Here is a 20,575-nt window from a genome sequence, read left to right as displayed (position 1 = left end):
CCTACAGATGTGACCTCGCCTCCAGTCCTTACTCCATCCAGGGATGCAATGTGCCGAACAGATTCAGCCCAGCCAGCTCTTCACCTTCCTGGAATCGCAGCACCTACGGGGCCTCCATCTGATGCCCCACTTTCCTCAAGCACCTCCTCCTCACCCACCGCCCTTCCCTCCCTCTCCCGCAGCGACCCAGGTACTGGAGGAGGAGTAGGTGGAGGCTTGCAGAGCCGGAGCAATAGCTCTGAACGTCTGCTGGAGGCCTCTAGTGGTGCATCTGATGACTATCATGATGCTGATGGGACTCGCAGGGCCCGAGCTGTGGAGAACCAGTACTCTTTCTACTAAATGACCCAGGCCAGGTCCAGAAAGTTGGAAGCTACATTGGGCTCTCCTCTGCTGATGATGAAATTGGTCCAAATCACTGGATCACTAATCGTCCAGTTTGTCGGTTTTTGTTTCAAGGCAATTTCCTGTTCCTCTGATTTGACAAGGGATGGGATGATAATGATCCTTAGCAGCGTGGCCATGCTCATAAAAACCCTCCGCCTCTGTGGATTTCTCTGTGGACGCCGGTTAATGGGAGACAGTGAGGGCTACAGGTAGGAAAGGATGGGTTATGGTTGAGAAGGAGCTGTTTTAAAAGAAACAAAATGTGGATGTGGTGAATGTAATCGTAGGTGGAGAAAGCAAGAGGAAGTCATCCAGTAGAGTCATATGGCTTTGATTCATCTCTACTGACCACTTCCCGTTCACCCTTACCCATAGTTCCCTGGGAGCAGAGCCCGTGTCACCACCCTGCCGAAGGCTTGCGAGTTTAAAATGACCCCGAAGAAACAGCCCCTCCCTTATGAGCTCTGTTAATGTTTGTAAAGCTGCTTTGAGCCCGTCCCGGATATCCTCACTTTCCCTGTGGGCTTTCCCTACAGAGTCCTGCTCCGGGTCTTTGCTCTCCACTAACATAAGTACAGCAATCATGGGTGTGTTAGTGTTAGCTTGGAGATGTTTTTCCCCAAACATGTACAGCCTAAAGGGTCTTAGTGCCTGACAATTATCTGATTAATTTACCGTTTGAAACATACCGAACCTGCATATCTCTGCATACCGAGAGCATTTTCTTCTACACAGACACACACGGTCATATGTTGTGTTACAAATCAGTTTAAAACTGTTTAAATGGAACATGAACAATAGAGGTCTGCACGAACAGGGAAGCGTGGCTCCAATTTTGTCGTCCTACTGGGGTATTTCTATGAGTGTGTGGTGGTGTATTAGAGTGCAAATATTTTTCGATGATCGGTGTGCTACAGTAGTGTTTCTGAAACATGGTTTTCGGGGTCCCTCCATCTGGTGACGGTTCTGTATTCACGCTCAGCATATGAATAACCTGTAGATTAGATATCCTGTTTATATAGATCACATTAAAGTAATGCCTTGAAAATATAATTATACCAAATCCAGCATTTATCGGAGGGACTTGGGACATGTTGTTTTGAATGGTAGCAGTATTGTACACTGTATATGTGGCCTGCAGGTGAGCTTTTGGGTGTGACCTGGAATGACACAGTTAAATAAAGGGTACTACATGGCCATGCTTGAATGGACAGATATGGCGTCACTGCTTTAATTTGTGCCGACATGGGAATAAGCTTTATGCAGAAAATTATTCAAGAAAAACATCATTTTCACAAAAAGAAAAGTGTGACATTTTTGGAAATATTGCTAATAACTAATTAGTGTAATACCACCAGAGCCCCGTCACTTCCTATCACTGCCTCTGTTATACTTACATTGGCTGCAGTTTACCTGGAGAGTGAAAAGCAGCAAAGCGTTCAATGAATGGGACTGAACGGAGCGAAACATTAGCAGAACTTCATCATTTCAATTTTTGGAAAATTACTGTCAGTCATTTTGATTTTCTTACAGTGGAACAGATTTTGCTCGTTGCAAGCTAGAGCCATACGGGATTTATGACAGGACATCCTCCCTCGGAGGCGTGTTTCCAAAGCTGTGACTCGGACTGACGTTAGCACTGTAGTCAAACTAAAACAGAAACTTGCCTGCGTGTAAAAAGCAGTCGGTTATTGTGGTAAGTGGCGACTGTTGTCAGGTGATTGCTGGTAGAAATCGCACGGTGCTTATTTGATGTCTGGAAACCAGACTTGTCACTAGGTGACCCTCTGGAAAGTAAAAACTGAACTATATCGATGGTGTCAGACGCTTTTCTCAAAAACACGATCAACATTTGAAATGCTTTTCGGCCACATGAATGTTACAGCTACCACAGGTCCAAAGTTGATTCTGGGCTATCTTGCAAGTGCCCCGTAGTTCAGGAAGTTCTGTTTCCTGTGAAGCCACGCTGCCAACAGGTGGCTGATTTAAATCAAAGACTGGAAACACAGGGAGTAGTTTTCCTGGCCAAGACTCGCTTGTGTAACATGTACAACAATATGTTCTGATTGCATGTTGGACTAATTTTTGGCTGGAGCTACTTTCCAAGCAACCTGCAAGTTTGCCCAAACAGAGCACACACTTGCAGTTTGGGATTTGTGCTAAATAAAGGAGACATAAATGAGCCTCGGAGAAGCTCATAGATGGATATTGTCACCTCGAATGGAGTCAGCCTATCTTAGCTGAATCCCCTTTACCTCCAGTCTTAAAACTGAGGCAGGCAACATGATTTTGGCACCAGTGAGCAATAATCCAAGAAAACTATGATTGGATTCCTGCATCTCTTGTGGCTTTGTTTTGAAGCTTTAAAAACTCTAACCTGTGGTAGGGAGACTTTGTCCAATCACAGGTATTTTCAGGCCAGATTAAGTCCATCTGGAAAGTGTTGGCATAGTAGATTAAGGAGAACCCTTCAAAGTACGTGCATATGCTTGTGCTCATCAGATGAAAGGCTCTTGGATTACAGAGGGCAGATGAGGAGTTTTTTCCTTCTAGATTTCCGCCTGTTACACCCTTATTCTAATGAATAATCTAAAAGATAAATTTGGCAACTGCAGCTTCACATTTCCTGTCAGTCACCTCAGCAATCTCTTGGCAAGGCAGTGAACAAGCATATTTCCTAACATGTCAGTCTTTTTTTGTTTCTTTCTCCTTAAAGCATAAAAAACAGACAACGCAACAGCCAAGCGAGCAGCTGTTTGTAACAGGTGGCACATATGCAACACTTTTCTTCAGTTGTAATAAACATATCAAGCGTTAACTGCCCCTTCAAGCGCGGCCATTTAGCCTCACGGGTGATTGCAGTCGAGGAGCGGACGGAGCGGTTCATGTGCCAATTTGAATCCTATTTTTGAGACATATTTATTCCTCAGCCGTTGTAAAATGACATTTTTTCCTATTGAGTCTTACTTATGTACAATTGATCGATTCTTCTTGTTTGTTTGCAAGAAAGCCATCTCACATATCGCAGATTACTCATCGTCTCCCTTTTTATTTTCTTAACACTCCTACAGCCGCAGTTTTTCTGTTGTCTGGCTGAGTTTTGAAGAGTCTGTGCAATTTTGTACAAAGTGATGTACTTGACATACTACTTTATATTTCTGTGAATAAAATGTGAACAAACTTTTGCACGCTTTCTCCAGTTATTCCCGCTGAGATGTCACCGTTCGAAAGCTCAGGCAGGTAACAGACTCGAGAGTTTCAACAAACAGATTCTCATAAAGTGCCGAAAGTAACACAGAGACAAAAAGAGACCCCACTTATGAGTCTATCTGTGTTAACAGAGGTATGAAAACTCATATGTACCGTGGGTTTGCTCGCTGTTTGTGTGTTTATATTTAACGTAACCACCCACCTTTATTCTATAATTAAGCTCTACGGCTGACATAAAATGACCTGCCATACTTTCATGCTCCCCACGTAGACTCATCAGGGTGGCCAGTGATCTCAATTTAAAAAGCCACAGTTTACAAATGTTTGACTTATGCTAGACAATAAGTTAAAGACGTGCTTTTATGTCTTTAATATGTTACAGCTTGCATGCATTCATACTCACACAAAGAGCCTCTGGGAGCCCGTCAGGCCTCCAGCTGTAACCTAGTGATCATTTCATTGTGCTCAGATGCCCTCTACAGGTCAGCTCTTGTAACATTCGGGGGGACAAACACGGGTGCTCTGTGCACATAGTGTTCAAGTAGTAAGTATTTTACTGCAAACACCAATGCAGTATCATATAATGCATTTTTTTTATTATTAATTTCTATTCATGAGGACATATACAGTTATCTCACAAGGAAAAAGAATTCTGGATTCAGGGCCAAACGAAAACGTAATCGCTTCTAAGCTGGACCAAATCCTCGGCTCAGGTAGTTATTAGGCAGTGTTGGGAAGGTTACTTTTAAAATGTATTCCATTACAGATTACAGAATACATGCCCCAAAATGTATTCTGTAACGTATTCTGTTACGTTACTCAATGAGAGTAACGTATTCTGAATACTTTGGATTACTTAATATATTATCATGCTGTTTACAACTACATGAATGTACTATTGCTGTGATTTATTACTGTTACTGAAGGTCCGCGGCTCCGAACCGTAGTAAAGGGACCTCTGATTAATACAGGTTCGTGTCGGGCTCATAGCCGGAAAACTAGCTTTACTTTGTTGTCTGGGTCAACTTTGCTAGCAGAGACAGAGAGAGGGTTGAAAGGCTGCTGCAACGGAACTTATTGTTTCGGAGGAAAACACAAACAAGGTGTACAGTCGAGTCTTAATAGTTTACTTACAACTGGGCTCGTCAGGCACTCTTCTTGGCTGCAGTGGTTATTATTATATTTACATGCTTCCAGCTCCCGTTTCTGCTCGATGACAGCTCGTACTTTTCCTTTTTCTCCCTCCCTCGCTCACAGACACATAACGTGTATGGCAGTCCATTCTCCCTGCAGCACGGACTACACTGCCCATGATGCTACATTCTTTAGAGCTATACCTGTAGCATTCTGCCTATTAGCTTAGCACAACAACAACAACAGGCGCTCTCTCACCCAGGAAACACGCGGAGCGAGAGCGTCACCCTGTAACCATGGCAACCGTAACGCTGCCGCCTGGAACAACAGAACGTAGCTGTCAAACAAAACCCAAACAGTCCTGACCCGCCACAATATGAAACAGGGAAGTACCGCCGTGTAATCCATTTATTTCAACAAAGTAACTGTATTCTAAATACCACCTTTTTAAACGGTAACTGTAACGGAATACAGTTACTCATATTTTGTATTTTAAATACGTAACGGCGGTACATGTATTCCGTTACTCCCCAACACTGTTATTAGGTAACTGCAGCGCTTTCAACTCACAGCGAGAATACAAGAAGGGTTTGAGTTCTTTGGCCGGGGACTTTATCTCTGTACCTTTATAGGTTCTCTCCCTTTACACATGCATGTTAGAGTAACGTGTAATTCTAAATTGGTCATAGGTATGAATGTGAACATGAGTGCTTGTCTCTCTGTGTTCGCCCTCCGCGTTGTTGTCCTCTGCTTCCGGCAGCTGGAACAGACTCTGCCCTGTTGCTGAATCAGTCAGGAAGAAAAGGGATGCACTGCACAGTTTTATTGTATTTTTCGTACTGCAGCTTTCCTCACACATAATAATCGACTTTAAATTTTTATTTTACAATACATAAACATATTTACACTGAAATACATGGAAGGAGGTGCAAGGATGTAATGCTACTAATACCAGCTTAATCTTATATGGAAACTTGTTTTTGCCACTGAAAAGTCAAAATAAGTAACAAGATTGTAACTTTAAATTTTGACTTATGTATCGCAAAAAATATAGATTGTCCCAGTGGGACAAAAAAAAGATTCCATAATCTTCAAATTTTACTAAAGTGATTTTTCCACATTACAGAGCTGGAGTATGAGGAAGGCCAAAGGAATTGTGCATTATACAGGAAGGACAAGTTGAATGATCGTCGTCTTTTTGCAGAAGTTTGATAGACAGAAATCAACCTGAACCACCAAAAGCTGTCTGACTTCAGCCTGCTACTACAGAAAATAGTATAGGTGCTAGAAAGACTAACCCAAGTCTATGCCAGGTACATGGTTTGCAACATGTTTCTACACCGATTTCATAGATGCACAGAAAAGAAAAAGGGTCCAAAGAAGTCAAAGCTCCAGCAACATTTGCAGTATAAAGAACAGCTTTGTGATTTTTACCAGCCTGCTGCCTTCATCGGGGTAATCTTAACCTCATTAAACATAAAAACATGAAATGAGGTAATCAGGACATCACCCATACACTGAGTGTATCAGGGGTGTCAAATGCAGGGCCCTGGTAACACGAGCCGTTACACTACAGGACAGCAGCGACATCTTTAACTCGTTCATAAAATCCACAAACATCACTGTACCTGAGTGAAAATGGGTCAAAGTTATTGTTGCTTTTGTTCGTTACAACAGCTACATGTGAAGGTTTTGTGCTTTTGCAGGTCCACTGTGGTGTTTAATGCAGGTTTCGCTCCAATCATCCGACTGTGGCTGCCGGTGACTACAATGACTTTGACACCCCTGACTTACATTCAAGTCCCCAACCTGTGGGGTGGTTTAGTTTCCACTGCCTTCGATCCATCGCCCTTCTACACGTGGAGAAACTGAAACATTCAGTTGTTGTCGTACAGGATCGCTGCCTGTCTCGACCAGGTTTTGCTTTCTGTAATCATTCCTCATGTTTACACTGGTCATTAAGGACGTGTTCACACCATGTGTGCATAGTGCTCACAATGAACCAATACGTACAAAAAAAAGGGACATTCAGACAAATGCACAACCTGATTTTCCACTTAGGCACAGGTTGTTGGATTTAAGCGATCCTCTTCTTAAATTAACTTTCAAAACCTTCAAAACCCAGTCTCTTTGTTTCCCTGAAAAGCGGTTCCACCCTGAGCTCAGCTGCCAACAAAAGAGCCTGTCTTTCAAGAGGACATCCTCTTTGAAATGGGGACAGCTGAAGGCTCGTTTTAGCTTCAGTTTTTTGAATGGAAGGGGAAAACTGGGGCTTTTGTCCAACATCGCTTACAATAAAAACACATCATGCGTGATTTAAAGGTCAATTCAACGTCCTGTGAACTATTAAAATGAAGCCTGGCCTCTTTTTTTGTCATCACTAAGCATGAACAGGAGGAACGACTGTAAAAAGCAAGAACTCTTTTGGGTTTTTTTAAATCGAAGACTTGAGAAATGAACCCATGTTTTTAAACAATCAGTATACAGTACAGACATGGAGCCTAACAAGTTGCTGCTTGAAACAGCTTAAATAATCCGAGTGAGACGGTTTGTTTACTCCTGAAAACAAATGAACCTCTTCAGCTGTCAGCAACTGTGCAAACACTTCCCGTCTCCACCTCCTCACCCTGAGAGTCATAAAGTGCAGCCCCAGAAAGGAGCGCCTCCGGCTGCCGCTTCTATTTCAGGGCCCGCTGACATTGATAATAATTAGCCCTGCCATGGCCAGCAGCATTACCACAGCCACCTCCATCATTTTCTTCTGCCTCCACCTGCTATGATGCTTCTTCAGCTCCTCCTCCATCCGCTGCTTCCTGGCTCTCAGGTCCTTCTCTCTCTGCAGCTGCTCCCCGTAGTGAGCCTGATAAAAGGCATCAAAATCAAATATGGGCCTCCCTCCAGGTTGGGAGAACTGTCTGGCTCTCTGCTGAGGCTTTTGTTGGGAGCCCGTGGATCTGCTGGAAGCCTCCTTACTGGAGGGTCTGCCTGCATTTTGGATGTCTGCCCGGCTCAGGATGCCGCGGTCGTACTTCCTCCTCAGGCTGATGTTTCCCAGCACGGTGTAAGCCTCGCTGATATCAGAGAAGCGCTGGGTGGCCTCCTTGCTCCCAGGGTTCTTGTCAGGGTGGTAGATGAAGGATTGCTTGTAGTAAGCCGTCTTGATCTGAGACTGCGTGGCATTGAGAGACACTTTGAGGATGTCATAATAGGCAGTCCTGCTCCTGTGCAGCAGAGGAGCGTCTTCCGAGCTCCAGCTGTAGCTTCTAGCTGCTGTGAAACTTGACTTCAGTGCGTCATGGAGCAGATTCAAACATCTCAGTCTGTGTCCACTTCCCAGCCTGTCTGATCCAGGATCTGCCAAGATGAAGGTAAGCGTGCAGAGAGCTCGGCGCTGTTGGGGGGACCTGAAGGCGTCAGGGTGCATGGAGACAGCTGCTGTCGTCCACAGTCTCATCCTGCAAAGCAGCAGCTTCTTCTGGAGGAAAAGAGCAGCTTTATGAGCTCGCAGGCTCCCCGTGTTTTCTAAAAATTCGGTGAAACCGGAGGCAGCCGCACTCTCCAACACCTGACTCCCGCTTTCCTTCACTGTGGAAACTTTCTCTGACCTGAGAAGTGTTTCTGTGCTTTCTGAAGCTGACTGAACTGCACGTCCACACTGGACTGATTTCTCTGTAACCCGACCGGAAACGAAGGCATGGTTTGTTATAAGACACCCGGGACTTCCTCCGGGGCACACGGCTCGACTCTGGCTGGTTTTGAGAGCAGACAGCCGGTAAACTCCGTTCCCCAGCTTTTGACCGACCTCTGCCATTTTACCGAGCAGGGGCCGGAAAACAGCTGCAGCATCCGGCGCGTGAGAGAAAGAGGACCCAATCAGAGTCAATGTTTACAGGAAGTAGTCAAACACAACCGACCAATCATTTAGCAGAGCACCAGCAACATAAATATCAACACTAACACTTTATTTCTCGTGTAAAATTAAAGGAAATCAGGACAATTGATTATTTTTAACTTCTAAAATGTAAAATATAGTTAAAACATTTGAGAGAGATTTGATTTAAGTCCTCTTCTTTTACTGAAATGACAATTCCTTATTCTTAAAACTGTATTTTTATTTTCTTTTGCAATGCAAAAGACAGAGTAGCTACTCATGCAACAGCGTCTCAAACTTTGATAAGATAATTCCAACTTTGTTACTGCGTGATTAATTAAACGTGAATTTTATAGAGGAAAGCGTTTCTATCTCTCTGGATGCAAAGTAAGACGGATAAGAGGATTTCATGAATGAATTAGTTTCTGCATAAAGTTCCTGCTTTTGTTGGAGTCAAGAGGAATGAGAACCTGGATAAAGGTGCAAAAAATAGACAATAATCATATCACAAAGATGCAACAGATATATTAAAAAATAAACAGTAAGTTGGTGATGATATGGAGGGCCAAAATGACTATAATTAGTGATTATAATAATGTAATAAATATAGTATTAAAAATATGGCAATAAATCTGATTTAAATCTGATTTTTTCATTACAGTTAATCTACAAATATTATTATTTGAGATTTATCTCAAAATGTTGCCCTCTCAAAATCAACAGCAATAATAAAAGAATGTCCTAGATTAAAGTCGAAAGATCCAGATTTTATGTTAAAGTAGTAAGTATTGCAAATTTGCTACGAAAAATAATGTATGAGCATTGGGACCACATTCAGAATAAAGTATTAGTCGTTTTTTTTCTAACAATCTATTCTCAATTAATAAAAAAAAATGAACTTCCAGTTCGACTTCAATCTTTTTTTTACTAGCATTTCTAATTTTGAGAATTAAGTCAAAATTTGAGATAATAGTATTATGTTAGGGTCAAAGTAAAACTCTATATTGGTAATAAAAAAGGATCTTTTCATATGTTTTTATTTATTTTATTTATTTATTTATTTTTAGAAAGCTTAAGGTGGTCTGCACGACAGGTCAGAGGGTGGCAGTAAAGTGCTCCAACGCTCCAAACGGGGTAAAAGAAGAAGAGGCGTGCCGTCGCTTGTGAATGACGTCATCATAATTCACGTGTGGGTCTTTTGCTACCAGGTAGCTTGTTTATAAAGTAAAATTACTCCCGTAACATAACGACTGACAAGGAGAAGAGAGCATGGCGTCCAGCTGTCGACGACCCGAACACTCAGCTCCTCCAGATGTGGTCAGTCGGACGGTTTATTGTTTTTTTTTAGCTTTTGTTTTCTGCCGGTGCTTCTTCTACAGGAGCATTTTAAATCTGTAAATGGCTCTTTAAAGGCCTCCAGCTGAAGCAGCTTTAAAAACATGGTTTAAATTGTTGTTTAGCGAACATGAGTCGGTTATTTGTTTTTTTTCAAAGGATGTGATTTGGTGAGCTTTGTGTTAGTCTGGTTTAAATGATGCTTGAAGCACCAGAGAAGCAGCTGCAGGGTTGTAGGAGTAAACTGAGGTGTTACTGATCTGTCAATCTGATGTGCTCTAATCTCTGCAGTTCTACAATGAAGAGGAGGCCAAGAAGTACTCCCAAAAGTGAGTGTGGATGTAACGATACTACGTTTGTGACTACGTTACGTGTTTATGTGTAACACACAGCTCTTTTTTTATCCAGTGTCTCAGTGTTTCTGTCCTTTGACATAATTAAACTGTGCGCTTCATTTAGTTTTTTGTTAGGGTTGCATTTCTAACACAGAGAATCTAATCTCAGTAGTTTTATTCCAACCCTTTTACTGTCCGCTGCACTTTATATATACATTCTGTATATGATTGAGACACTTCATTTAGTAAACCATTTTTATTCTGCCTTCATGGCTTCTTGACTGCTGTTTTTTTATGTTTAACTGGAAAGCGTTTGGTTTTAGGACTAAATGAGCAATCCGTTAATCTGTATCAAACTAGGTACAGTGGGTTGATAATGAGAACAATTAGTTGCACCTCTGGGTGAATGCTCATTGCTGCACAGTTGTTCAGTGTATAAATTAATTTGAAGACCTCAGGAAAGGATACATTTTCTTGACTAAATGTAAAGATGCCCGTGTTTAGCCTCTTTCATCCCACCTTGGCTAACTTACTTTGATGTGGGACACTGACCAAAGATTCAAACACCTAAAACTCCTTTGGGTCAAACATATAACAACTTAAAGAGGCTTTGTTTGTGGCTGTCATGTATGAACCACCCTTCCTCTTCCAAAAAAGGGGTATAGCTGTGTCATTACCCCCTTTTGTTTTCAGACGGATTTACAGTAAAACAGAATAGAGAACAGTTTTATGCCTGTCCGTTAGCGGCAAGTTGCCTGATTTTGTGTTCATAAGCGAGAAAATTAAGTTAGCATATGCCAAAAATGTTTTAATAATATAAAAGATCTGAAATCTTGTTGTGTTGTTGCTTCTTAGCTCTCGAATGATTGAGATCCAGACCCAGATGTCAGAGAGAGCTGTGGAGCTTTTGAGCCTGCCAGAGGGACAGCCCTGCTTCTTGTTGGATGTTGGGTGAGTGAGTGGCTGAATTTACTTATAGCAAGTGCATTAAGTTAGAGATGTAACATGGTAGTACATATTTACTCTTAACAATAACATGAAAGGCTCATCAGTAATCTAAGCAGTGCTTCGACAGGTAGACGCATTTTGGCAGTACTGTTGCATGAATGAATGTTTAGAACGAGCTCCAATCAGTGCCGGTCCTAGCCTGTTTGGCGCCCTGGGCAAACACTCCCTCTGGCGCCCCCCCATCTTTTGCTTGTTTCTCTTCCTCTTCTTTTCTCTTTTTTCTAAACTGAAGACATGATGATGAACTTTTCTTGTCCATCTTCCATTGGTTTAAATTTTGCACTCCAGTATGAACACCCATCTCCCAACCCGAGGATCACCACAACATAACAGACCTACACCTTAGTTCACAGATTCACTTTGTTTAAGGTGTATTTCTGGAATTTCAAACAACCCAGGGTTCAGATCATGAATACATAATGGGCTTGGATTTACAACATTATGAATGAAATGTGCTCTATTTGGAAGCAGCCAGGGCCCCTCCCCTTTCGACGGGTTGTGTGTGAGACTTTAAATTATCAAACTGTAAATTTTAAATTGTTATTGATCCCTTTACCCCTGGTCCTAAAGTGTATATTTATTTTCTTACTCTTCTTATATTTATTATTTGTTTACTTTCACTGCTGTAACTGGAGCCTCGTCGTCTCGTCTCTATAAACTGGACTGTATGTAGGGGAGATGACAATAAAGTTTACTTTGACTTCAGCAGCGAGCAGGCGCACCGACGAGAATTTCGAAAAAACATCGGTGCAAATTATAAGTTTGTATCATAATGTCTGGTGTTTTCGTGTTTATTGTTTTGTTTTATTTTGCGAGTTGGTTATTAGATGCTGCTCCAGCCGGTCAGAAAATCCCCCGCCGCCCCGCCCTCTCCTCTCTGCGCCGCAAGCAGCAGGCGCAACTCGCAAACGGAGGGCGCCCTTACTCCCAGCAAATGGGCGATAGAAAACCGATCGGTGCCTGTGACATTCCCAATATGCGCTGGTTGACGTCGGGGCAGCACGAGTACGAGCATTTTTAATTTTTTTTGCCGATGCCCGTGATGCCGCCCCCCACCACGATTCAATTCAATTCAATTCAATTCAATTTTATTTATATAGCGCCAAATCACAACAAATGTCGCCTCAAGGCGCTTCATAGATACAGAGAAAAGCCCAACAATCATATGACCCCCTATGAGCAGCACTTTGGCGACAGTGGAAAGGAAAAACTCCCTTTTAACAGGAAGAAACCTCCGGCAGAACCAGGCTCAGGGAGGGGCGGCCATCTGCTGCGACCGGTTGGGGTGAGAGAAGGAAGACAGGATAAAGACATGCTGTGGAAGAGAGACAGAGATTAATAACAGATACGATTCAATACAGAGAGGTCTGTTAATACATAGTGAGTGAGAAAGGTGACTGGAAAGGAAAAACTCAATGCATCATGGGAATCCCCCGGCAGCCTACATCTATTGCAGCATAACTAAGGGAGGATTCAGGGTCACCTGGTCCAGCCCTAACTATATGCTTTAGCAAAAAGGAAAGTTTGGAGCCTAATCTTAAAAGTAGAGATAGTGTCTGTCTCCTGAATCCAAACTGGAAGCTGGTTCCACAGAAGAGGGGCCTGAAAACTGAAGGCTCTGCCTCCCATTCTACTTTTAAATACTCTAGGAACAACAAGTAGGCCTGCAGAGCGAGAGCGAAGTGCTCTAATAGGGTGATATGGTACTACAAGGTCATTAAGATAAGATGGGGCCTGATTATTTAAGACCTTGAATGTGAGGAGCAGGATTTTGAATTCAATTCTGGATTTAACAGGAAGCCAATGAAGGGAAGCCAAAACAGGAGAAATATGCTCTCTCTTTCTAGTCCCTGTCAGTACTCTTGCTGCAGCATTTTGGATTAACTGAAGGCTTTTCAGTGAGTTTTTTGGACATCCTGATAATAATGAATTGCAGTAGTCCAGCCTGGAAGTAATAAATGCATGAACTAGTTTTTCAGCGTCACTCTGAGACAGGATATTTCTAATTTTAGAGATGTTGCGCAAATGGAAGAACGCAGTCTTACATATTTGTTTAATATGTGCGTTGAAGGACATATCCTGGTCAAAAATGACTCCAAGGTTCCTCACAGTGTTACTGGAGGCCAAGGTAATGCCATCCAGAGTAAGAATCTGGTTAGATACCATATTTCTAAGCTTTTCAGCGCCGAGTACAATGACCTCAGTTTTATCTGAGTTAAGAAGCAGAAAGTTAGTGGCCATCCAAGTCTTTATGTCTTTAAGACATTCCTGCAGTTTAACTAATTGGTGTGTGTTATCTGGCTTCATGGACAGATAGAGCTGGGTGTCATCTGCATAGCAGTGAAAATGTATGCTATGTCTTCTAATGATGCTGCCTAGGGGAAGCATGTATAATGTAAACAGAATTGGTCCTAGCACTGAACCCTGTGGAACTCCATAATTAACCTCAGTGTGTGAAGAGGACTCTCCATTTACATGCACAAATTGGAGTCTATTAGATAGATATGATACAAACCACTGCAGTGCAATACCTGTAATACCTACAGCATGTTCTAATCGCTCTAATAGGATATTATGGTCAACAGTATCGAATGCTGCACTAAGGTCAAGAAGGACAAGCACAGAGATGAGTCCACTGTCAGAGGCCATAAGAATGCCGCCCCGGGCAAACGCCCGTGTCGCACGTATCTAAAACCGCTACTGGCTCCAATCAAACTTTATTGAATTCTTTATTAGTAATGGAAAAAAAAGAAAAGAAAAAAGAAGTAAAGCATTTAAGGAAATCCCTGAAAAATTGAGTTTTGAGAAAGTGGCATTTTTCAGTACAGTCTAAAAACGTGGGAGTTTTATTTTAAGGATTTATTTTAAGCACCATTTTTTTTTCGTGGTACTTAAAGGTGGAAATTTGGCAAAAGTCAGAACGTCTGCTGATGTTGTAGAAAAGTCATTGTTTTGAGTTTTAGTTTGAACACAACTCATTGTTACGTGACACAGTAATCTGATGTATTTGTGATGAGAAACAATCTGGTCTGTGCCTCTCAGGTGTGGCTCCGGTCTCAGCGGAGATTACCTGTCAGAAGAGGGACACTACTGGGTCGGAGTCGACATCAGCACCGCGATGTTGGGTTCGTTTGACACTCAAACTTTATATCACTCATGATATATGGAATATATCATTAAAGATTTGTACATGTGCAGCTAAATACTGACATATTCTAACACACCTGAAGGAAATGAACAGTCAGCCTCCTGTTTTATTGATGTCCGTGTGTTAAAACATGATGTTTTTCCCAACATATGGTGCCAAAGCTTGACTATATTCCAAAAATATTCCTGAAGTCTGGCTACAGATTGGAACTAGATGAGTTAAAGGAAGACATTGTTAGCTTCAGGACATCCAATACATTCACACACTTATAGGTAGTCATAAAACTAGAGTATAAAATGCTCAAAGTGTGCAAAATCATATATCCCCGCCAAAATAAATCAAATCAAATCAAATCAATTTATTTATATAGCACTTTTCACAGGATAAAAACCACAAAGTGCTTCACAGTAATATAAAACAGAAATACATAAAATACATTAATAATAAAACACAGCACAAATCTAATTAAAAGCCAATCGAAATAAATGAGTCTTAAGCTGCTTTTTAAAAGAATAAATACAATCAAGGCAACGTAATGATGTAGGGAGAGCGTTCCACAACCTGGGGTCCACCGCTCTAAAAGATCTATCTCCTCTGGTCTTAAAACGAGTTCGTGGGACTACCAACAGCCTTTGATTAGACGATCTCAGGCTGCGAGAGGGAGCGTGGGGTTCTAAAAGATCAGAAATGTAAGCAGGGGCATCACAATTCAAAGCTTTAAAAGTCAGTACCAAGATTTTAAAATGAATTCTAAAATGTGGAAGCCAGTGTAATGAACGTAACACTGGTGTCATGTGCTCTCTTTTCCGTGTCTTAGTTAAAAGCCTTGCAGCAGCATTCTGGACTGACTGGAGACGGTCAAGATTCCTTTTGCTCAAACAAAGAAAAAGGCTGTTACAATAATCTAAGCGAGAAGAAATAAAAGCATGAATAACCATTTCTAACTCAGACTTAGACAGCAAAGTTCGCAGTTTGGAGATGTTTCTTAGCTGAAAAAGGCAGTTCCTTATTAACTGGCGAGAATGTTGTTCTAGGGACATGGCAGAATCAAAGATCACACCAAGGTACCTGAGGCTCAGGTGAACAGATGAGCCAAGAGAACCAAGATGCTGTTTGATTAGAGATATCTGGTTGTCAGGGGCAATAATTAATGTTTCTGACTTCTCAGAGTTCAACTGTAAGTAGTTGTCACCAAGCCACTGTTCAATGGAAGCTAAACATTTAATTAAAGAGGACAGTTTATGGACTTCCATCGACTTAAAAGAACAATAGAGCTGAATATCATCAGCATAGAAGTGATAAGACACCTCAGGGAACTGCCTAATTATAAGTCCTAGAGGTAACATGTACAAAAGAAAAAGAATAGGACCCAGAACTGAACCCTGCGGTACCCCACATCTCAGATCTTTAGAATGTGATATAAACCGATTTGCAAAAACACTAAAAGATCTGTTGGAGAGATATGACTGAAACCACTTCAAAGCCAGACCAGACACACCAACTACGTCCCGGAGCCTGTTAATCAGGATGGTGTGGTCAATGGTGTCAAAGGCAGATGTCAAGTCCAACAAAACCATGACTGAGGATGCTCCGGAGTCAGCTGACATCATAATGTCACTAGAGACTTTAAGTAATGCGGTTTCTGTTGAGTGACTTTTACGGAAACCTGACTGAAATTTGTCATAAATTTCATGTTTTTCTAAAAAAGTGGTAAGTTGATCTGCAACTACTTTTTCCAGAATTTTCGATAATAATGGAAGCTTAGAGATAGACCTATAATTCTTAAGCTGAGTTGGATCCAAACTGCTCTTTTTTTAATATCGGCTCAACAACAGCATGTTTACAGAATGCAGGGACCACACCTGTTAAAAGAGAGGCATTGCATATCTCTACAATAGAGGGGCCAATGACAGAGAGAGCATTTTTAAACAGCCCAGCAGGTAGAATGTCATTTGCACAAGTGGTAATTTTCATTTTATCCAGCAGGAGTGAAAGGTCAATACACCACGAGCAGTCTAAACTGTAAATACAAGGCAGGAGGGATCCACGCTTTAATGTCATTTAGGCCAAATTCTGACTGTGCCATCCAAGTGCTGCAGCAGAAATTGAGACTCATCATCACCAGGCAATGTTTCTTAAATCCAGTTTTGGTGAGCTTATGTACATTTTAGCCTCAGTTTTCTGTTCTTAGCAGACAGGTGTGGCACCAGGTGTGGTGGTCTGCTGGTGTAGCCCATCTGCTACAGCTCAGACCTTTGTGCGTTTCAAAATACTCTTGATTTCCTGTTGCTTTTCTATCAAGTCCAAGCAGTCAAGCCATTCTCCTCTGTCTTCAACAGGATGTTTTAACTCTGAACTGCTCCTTATTGGATATTTTACTGAATTTCCCGGAGGAACCCACCTGAGGGATTAATAAAGTTTCATCTAATCTAATCTAATCTAATTTTATTTTTCTGACCTTTCTTTGCAAACATTAGAGGTGGTTGTTCGGGGAAAATCCCAGCAGTTTCCGAATACTCACACCAGCCCTGATGACATCAATAGAAATGCTTAATTCAAGTCACTTAAATCACCTTTCTTCCCAATTCTAATGCTTAGTGAACTTCAGCTGATCTTCTTGACCAGGTCTACATGCCTAAATACATCGAGTTGCTGCCATGTGATTGGCTAATGAAATTTAAGCCTAAAATGTATTTTAAGCATGATAACAGATCCAATATGCGGTTAAGGTTGGTTGTTTTTTGTGTATTTATGTCACCACAAGAAATGCATAAACTCTAAGCAAATGTAATTCTCTTCTGTGTGACAGATGTTGCACTGGACAGAGAGGTGGAAGGAGACCTCGTACTGGGAGACATGGGCCACGGGATGCCGTTCAGACCTGGTACCTTTGATGGTTGCGTCAGGTAAAGAACTGCTTATAAGTCGGGCTCTTCCTGGGAATTTTGAATGATTTATGACCCCTTTAAAAAACTCTTTTTCTGTTTCAGTATCTCTGCCCTGCAGTGGCTTTGTAATGCAGACAAAAGGACGCACAGTCCTCCAAAGAGACTCTACACCTTCTTTAGCACTCTGTACTCATGTCTGGTAAGATTTTATCACTCAAACATCCAGGAAGCTTATTTTTGATGAAAAGATTTTCTAACCTCTTTTTGCTCTTTCAGTCAAGAGGCTCTCGTGCAGTTTTCCAGCTTTATCCTGAGAACTCAGAACAGGTAAAAGGGAAAAAAAACTCCTTTGTGTTTCCACGAAGGCTCTGTGTCAGCAGAGGAACACCATGATGGTTTCTCTTCACTCACTTACCACCTTCCTCTTTTCTCTCCAAAGCTCGAGCTGATAACAACACAGGCCATGAAGGCAGGTTTCAGCGGAGGCATGGTGGTGGATTACCCCAACAGCGCAAAAGCAAAAAAGTCAGTATTTCCTGGAAGTGGCTCCTTTTTATTTTGACGTCTGCAACCGATTCCTTCCTAATAGGCTGTGAAATTGGTAGCAGGGTGCTCACAACAGGGCTAATTAGAACAGGGGGGACTTGGCTGCATGATGAATGATTACATATTGGAGCTGTTTGGCTGGTTTACGTTTTCTTACACACACACGCTTCCTGTTTACCTCCAGGTTCTTCCTGTGTCTGTTTGCCGGCGTCGCAGGAGTTCTTCCCAAAGTAAGAAAAGCTGTGGATGTTGTGGGTTGCTGCCTTTTGTTTCAGCCAGATGATGCTCGTGTTAATGTCTTTTTCCTGTATTTCAGGGACTGGGATCAGAAGCGTCAGACAAAGCTGTTCCAAACCAGGTTCAGTACTCAGGACAAAGGTAAAGACGTCCACTGCAGGCCGATGCTGCCAACCCTGAGCGATTAGACTGTTTCATAAAGCTTTGCATGGGTTTACATAACAGCTGTTAATTCAGTTTGTGTTTCATGTAGACATATGCAATGTGTTTCAGCCCGAGGCCACTTGAGTGTTTTCTAATGTGTTTTTCTGCTGATTGTTCATCGTTGACTGCCGAAGGAAAGAATGTACGGGATTTTAACAACCTTACATTTTTTATTTCCCGTCTGTGTGGTAGTAGCTTTCAAACGATTTGCTACATCTTTTTTTCTGCAGAAAACAATATAATCAGTAAAGATGAATGATGTTGGCGACTGTTTGCTATGCTGTAATTTATTCTCATCAGGATAATTGGTGATTTGCTTATGATTTGTGATAACGCAGCCGTATAAATCATCCCATTTGTTACTTTGCATTAGGATAGTGAACTGGTCTCAGCTTTGATGAGTGCAGGTTCAGTCTTACCTGCCTTTATGAAGCCAAAAGACCAAAAGAAATGACAGAAAGGGTCGTCGTCCTGCTTGACTTAAAGCCCTGTCAGGCAGGTTTTCCTCCCTTTTACAGAGTAAGACTCAAGTGACTGGATATGTGAGATGTTTTGCATCTAATGCTAAGTGTTAATATTCGTTTGTCGCTGTGAAGATGTCGTTTCGGAAACATGAAGGGAAAATCGCTGAAGAAGGGACGAGACTGGATCCTGGAAAAGAAGGAGAGGAGGAGGAGACAGGGACGGTGTGTGCATGAGTGTATTTTCAACTCTCAGAGGACGAAAAATTTAATTCATTATACCGAGCTTAAAGCTTTTATCACCTTTTATTACCTGTATTTTAAAATGCACCTTAACCGGCTTCTCTCTGTCTCTGCTGTGTGTTTGTTAACCTGCAGGGAGGTTCGAGCTGACACTAAATACACTGGACGTAAGCGAAGACCTCATTTCTAGCTCTGACTCATGCAGCTGCGCCTTCATTAGCCCTCCTCTGTAACACACAGAGCCACCTCTGGAACTGCAGAGTGTTTGGACTCTGATTTATTTTTCAGCTCTTTAATTCAAGTGGATGTGATGCAAGAGCAAAATGCAATTACAGCCAGTCGTTTTTATATTTGGTCGAGTGTTCCTCGCTAAAAGCGGCGAGATCGCACTCACAATGTTCAGTTTGGCTGGAAGTACGTGAACAAATGTGTGTGTGCTCACAGCTGGTGGCAAAAACCACAGTGAAGAAAAAGCAAAACAGTATAAATAAATCAAAGCAATTTTATAAGTGGCCATATCTTTGTGGTTTATTGTATTATCTGCAATGTTTTCTCAATTAAAACTAAACAAGAAATGTATTGAGGTTGTTTAATGATTTATTTTTAGCTCATAAAAGAAATTAAAGAAAGAGCCACAAAATGAATTTACCTTTATTAGGGAGCTCTGATAATAAAAAATGACGTAATAATGAAGAAAATGGTAGTTAATCAGGTTAAAAAGGAAGAAACTTCAGGAGCTGCGTTTACAAGGGAGAAACTGAACTAGCCTCGTTTGTAATGGAGGAAAATTATTGTTTCTTGCAGCTAAGAAAAAATACATTTTTGTGCACAAGTTTTAAGTCACCCCTCATTTTTGCATATTTTGCTTCCAAGGAGCCAGACTTTCTTGAGGTTTTGAAGTGGTCTTCTGTTCTCCAGGCTTTCTGATGGTCTTTTGGGTTTTTTTGGACACTTTTTTGGCATTTCTTTGCTTTTGTTTAGCTTTTTGAGTCCAGCCCTTTTTATCTGACCACTTTCAGAAGAATGTTTTTTTTTTTTTTTGTTTTTGTTTTTTAAACGCTGACGTATGAATCATTCAAGCACAGGAAGGCATCTAATTCAAGAGATGACCGAGTGTTTTGTCTGCACATAACAGACAAGTTGACAAAGAACCAATTTTATATTTGTTAATAGCAACCCATTGCAAAAAACCCCCAAACTTAAAATGTGTTCCCATTTCTTTAGCTGAATCTATGAAGAACAAAAAGATCAAAGATAACAGTTTGAGAGGCAAATAGATTTATGCTTAAAAAAAACTATCTGCAGCACCATCTGACAGTCATGTCCTTATGAAAAATGGGCTAGGATCTAACACAGGAGCTCCTGTTTGCTGAAGCTTCATCAGAAGCTCAGTGGAAAGGTGGCTGTTGTTCTTAGGTAAAGGAAATGGGGAGAAAAGGGTGTGGTTTGCCAAATTACACAAGGACAGTCATCAGTATGTACGGAGGAGGTCAGGAGAGATGCACAACAGTGAATGTTTACAGCAGTCTGGAAAACGTGTTGGCAGTTTTGTCAAAATTGATGAAATT

The 20,575-nt window shown here is 41.6% G+C and overlaps 3 protein-coding genes across 3 annotated transcripts in view; 2 read left to right on the top strand and 1 right to left on the bottom strand.

Moving 5' to 3' along the window:
- Nucleotides 1-3,568, top strand: part of sh2b2 (SH2B adaptor protein 2) — a 31,486-nt gene extending 27,918 nt beyond the window's left edge. The window contains exon 9 of the mRNA XM_085130447.1: nucleotides 8-3,568. Within this exon, the coding sequence (XP_084986573.1) occupies nucleotides 8-342 (335 nt within the window). The 3' untranslated portion in view covers nucleotides 343-3,568. The remainder of the gene's footprint in view (nucleotides 1-7) is intronic.
- Nucleotides 3,569-6,151: 2,583 nt separating this feature from the next.
- Nucleotides 6,152-8,588, bottom strand: dnajc30b (DnaJ (Hsp40) homolog, subfamily C, member 30b). The gene has a single exon (XM_085130448.1). The coding sequence runs from the start codon at nucleotides 8,540-8,542 to the stop codon at nucleotides 7,415-7,417; it is 1,128 nt and encodes a 375-aa protein (XP_084986574.1). The 5' UTR covers nucleotides 8,543-8,588; the 3' UTR covers nucleotides 6,152-7,414.
- A 1,157-nt stretch (nucleotides 8,589-9,745) lies between these two features.
- bud23 (BUD23 rRNA methyltransferase and ribosome maturation factor) lies at nucleotides 9,746-19,586 on the top strand. Its single transcript, XM_085184495.1, has 12 exons — nucleotides 9,746-9,919; nucleotides 10,229-10,266; nucleotides 11,128-11,223; nucleotides 14,323-14,405; nucleotides 17,238-17,334; nucleotides 17,419-17,515; nucleotides 17,593-17,643; nucleotides 17,756-17,841; nucleotides 18,047-18,092; nucleotides 18,179-18,240; nucleotides 18,900-18,989; nucleotides 19,143-19,586. Exons 1-12 carry the CDS (start codon nucleotides 9,872-9,874, stop codon nucleotides 19,195-19,197), a joined length of 849 nt encoding a protein of 282 aa, XP_085040621.1. The 5' UTR covers nucleotides 9,746-9,871; the 3' UTR covers nucleotides 19,198-19,586.
- Nucleotides 19,587-20,575: the final 989 nt, after the last annotated feature.

Source organism: Neolamprologus multifasciatus, chromosome 14, assembly GCF_963576455.1.
Source record: "Neolamprologus multifasciatus chromosome 14, fNeoMul1.2, whole genome shotgun sequence".
Taxonomy (NCBI): domain Eukaryota; kingdom Metazoa; phylum Chordata; class Actinopteri; order Cichliformes; family Cichlidae; genus Neolamprologus; species Neolamprologus multifasciatus.
Note: the sequence above shows the minus strand (reverse complement) of the source record. Positions and strands in the feature narration are given on the sequence as shown.

Bases quoted from the DNA above. Each gene is read 5' to 3' on its own strand.
- dnajc30b (XM_085130448.1), bottom strand. From the start codon at position 8,542: ATGGCAGAGGTCGGTCAAAAGCTGGGGAACGGAGTTTACCGGCTGTCT.
- bud23 (XM_085184495.1), top strand. From the start codon at position 9,872: ATGGCGTCCAGCTGTCGACGACCCGAACACTCAGCTCCTCCAGATGTG. The intron at 11,224-14,322 runs GTGAGTGAGTGG...TGTGCCTCTCAG, and splicing joins TGCTTCTTGTTGGATGTTGG to GTGTGGCTCCGGTCTCAGCG. The intron at 18,241-18,899 runs GTAAAGACGTCC...GTCGCTGTGAAG, and splicing joins GTTCAGTACTCAGGACAAAG to ATGTCGTTTCGGAAACATGA.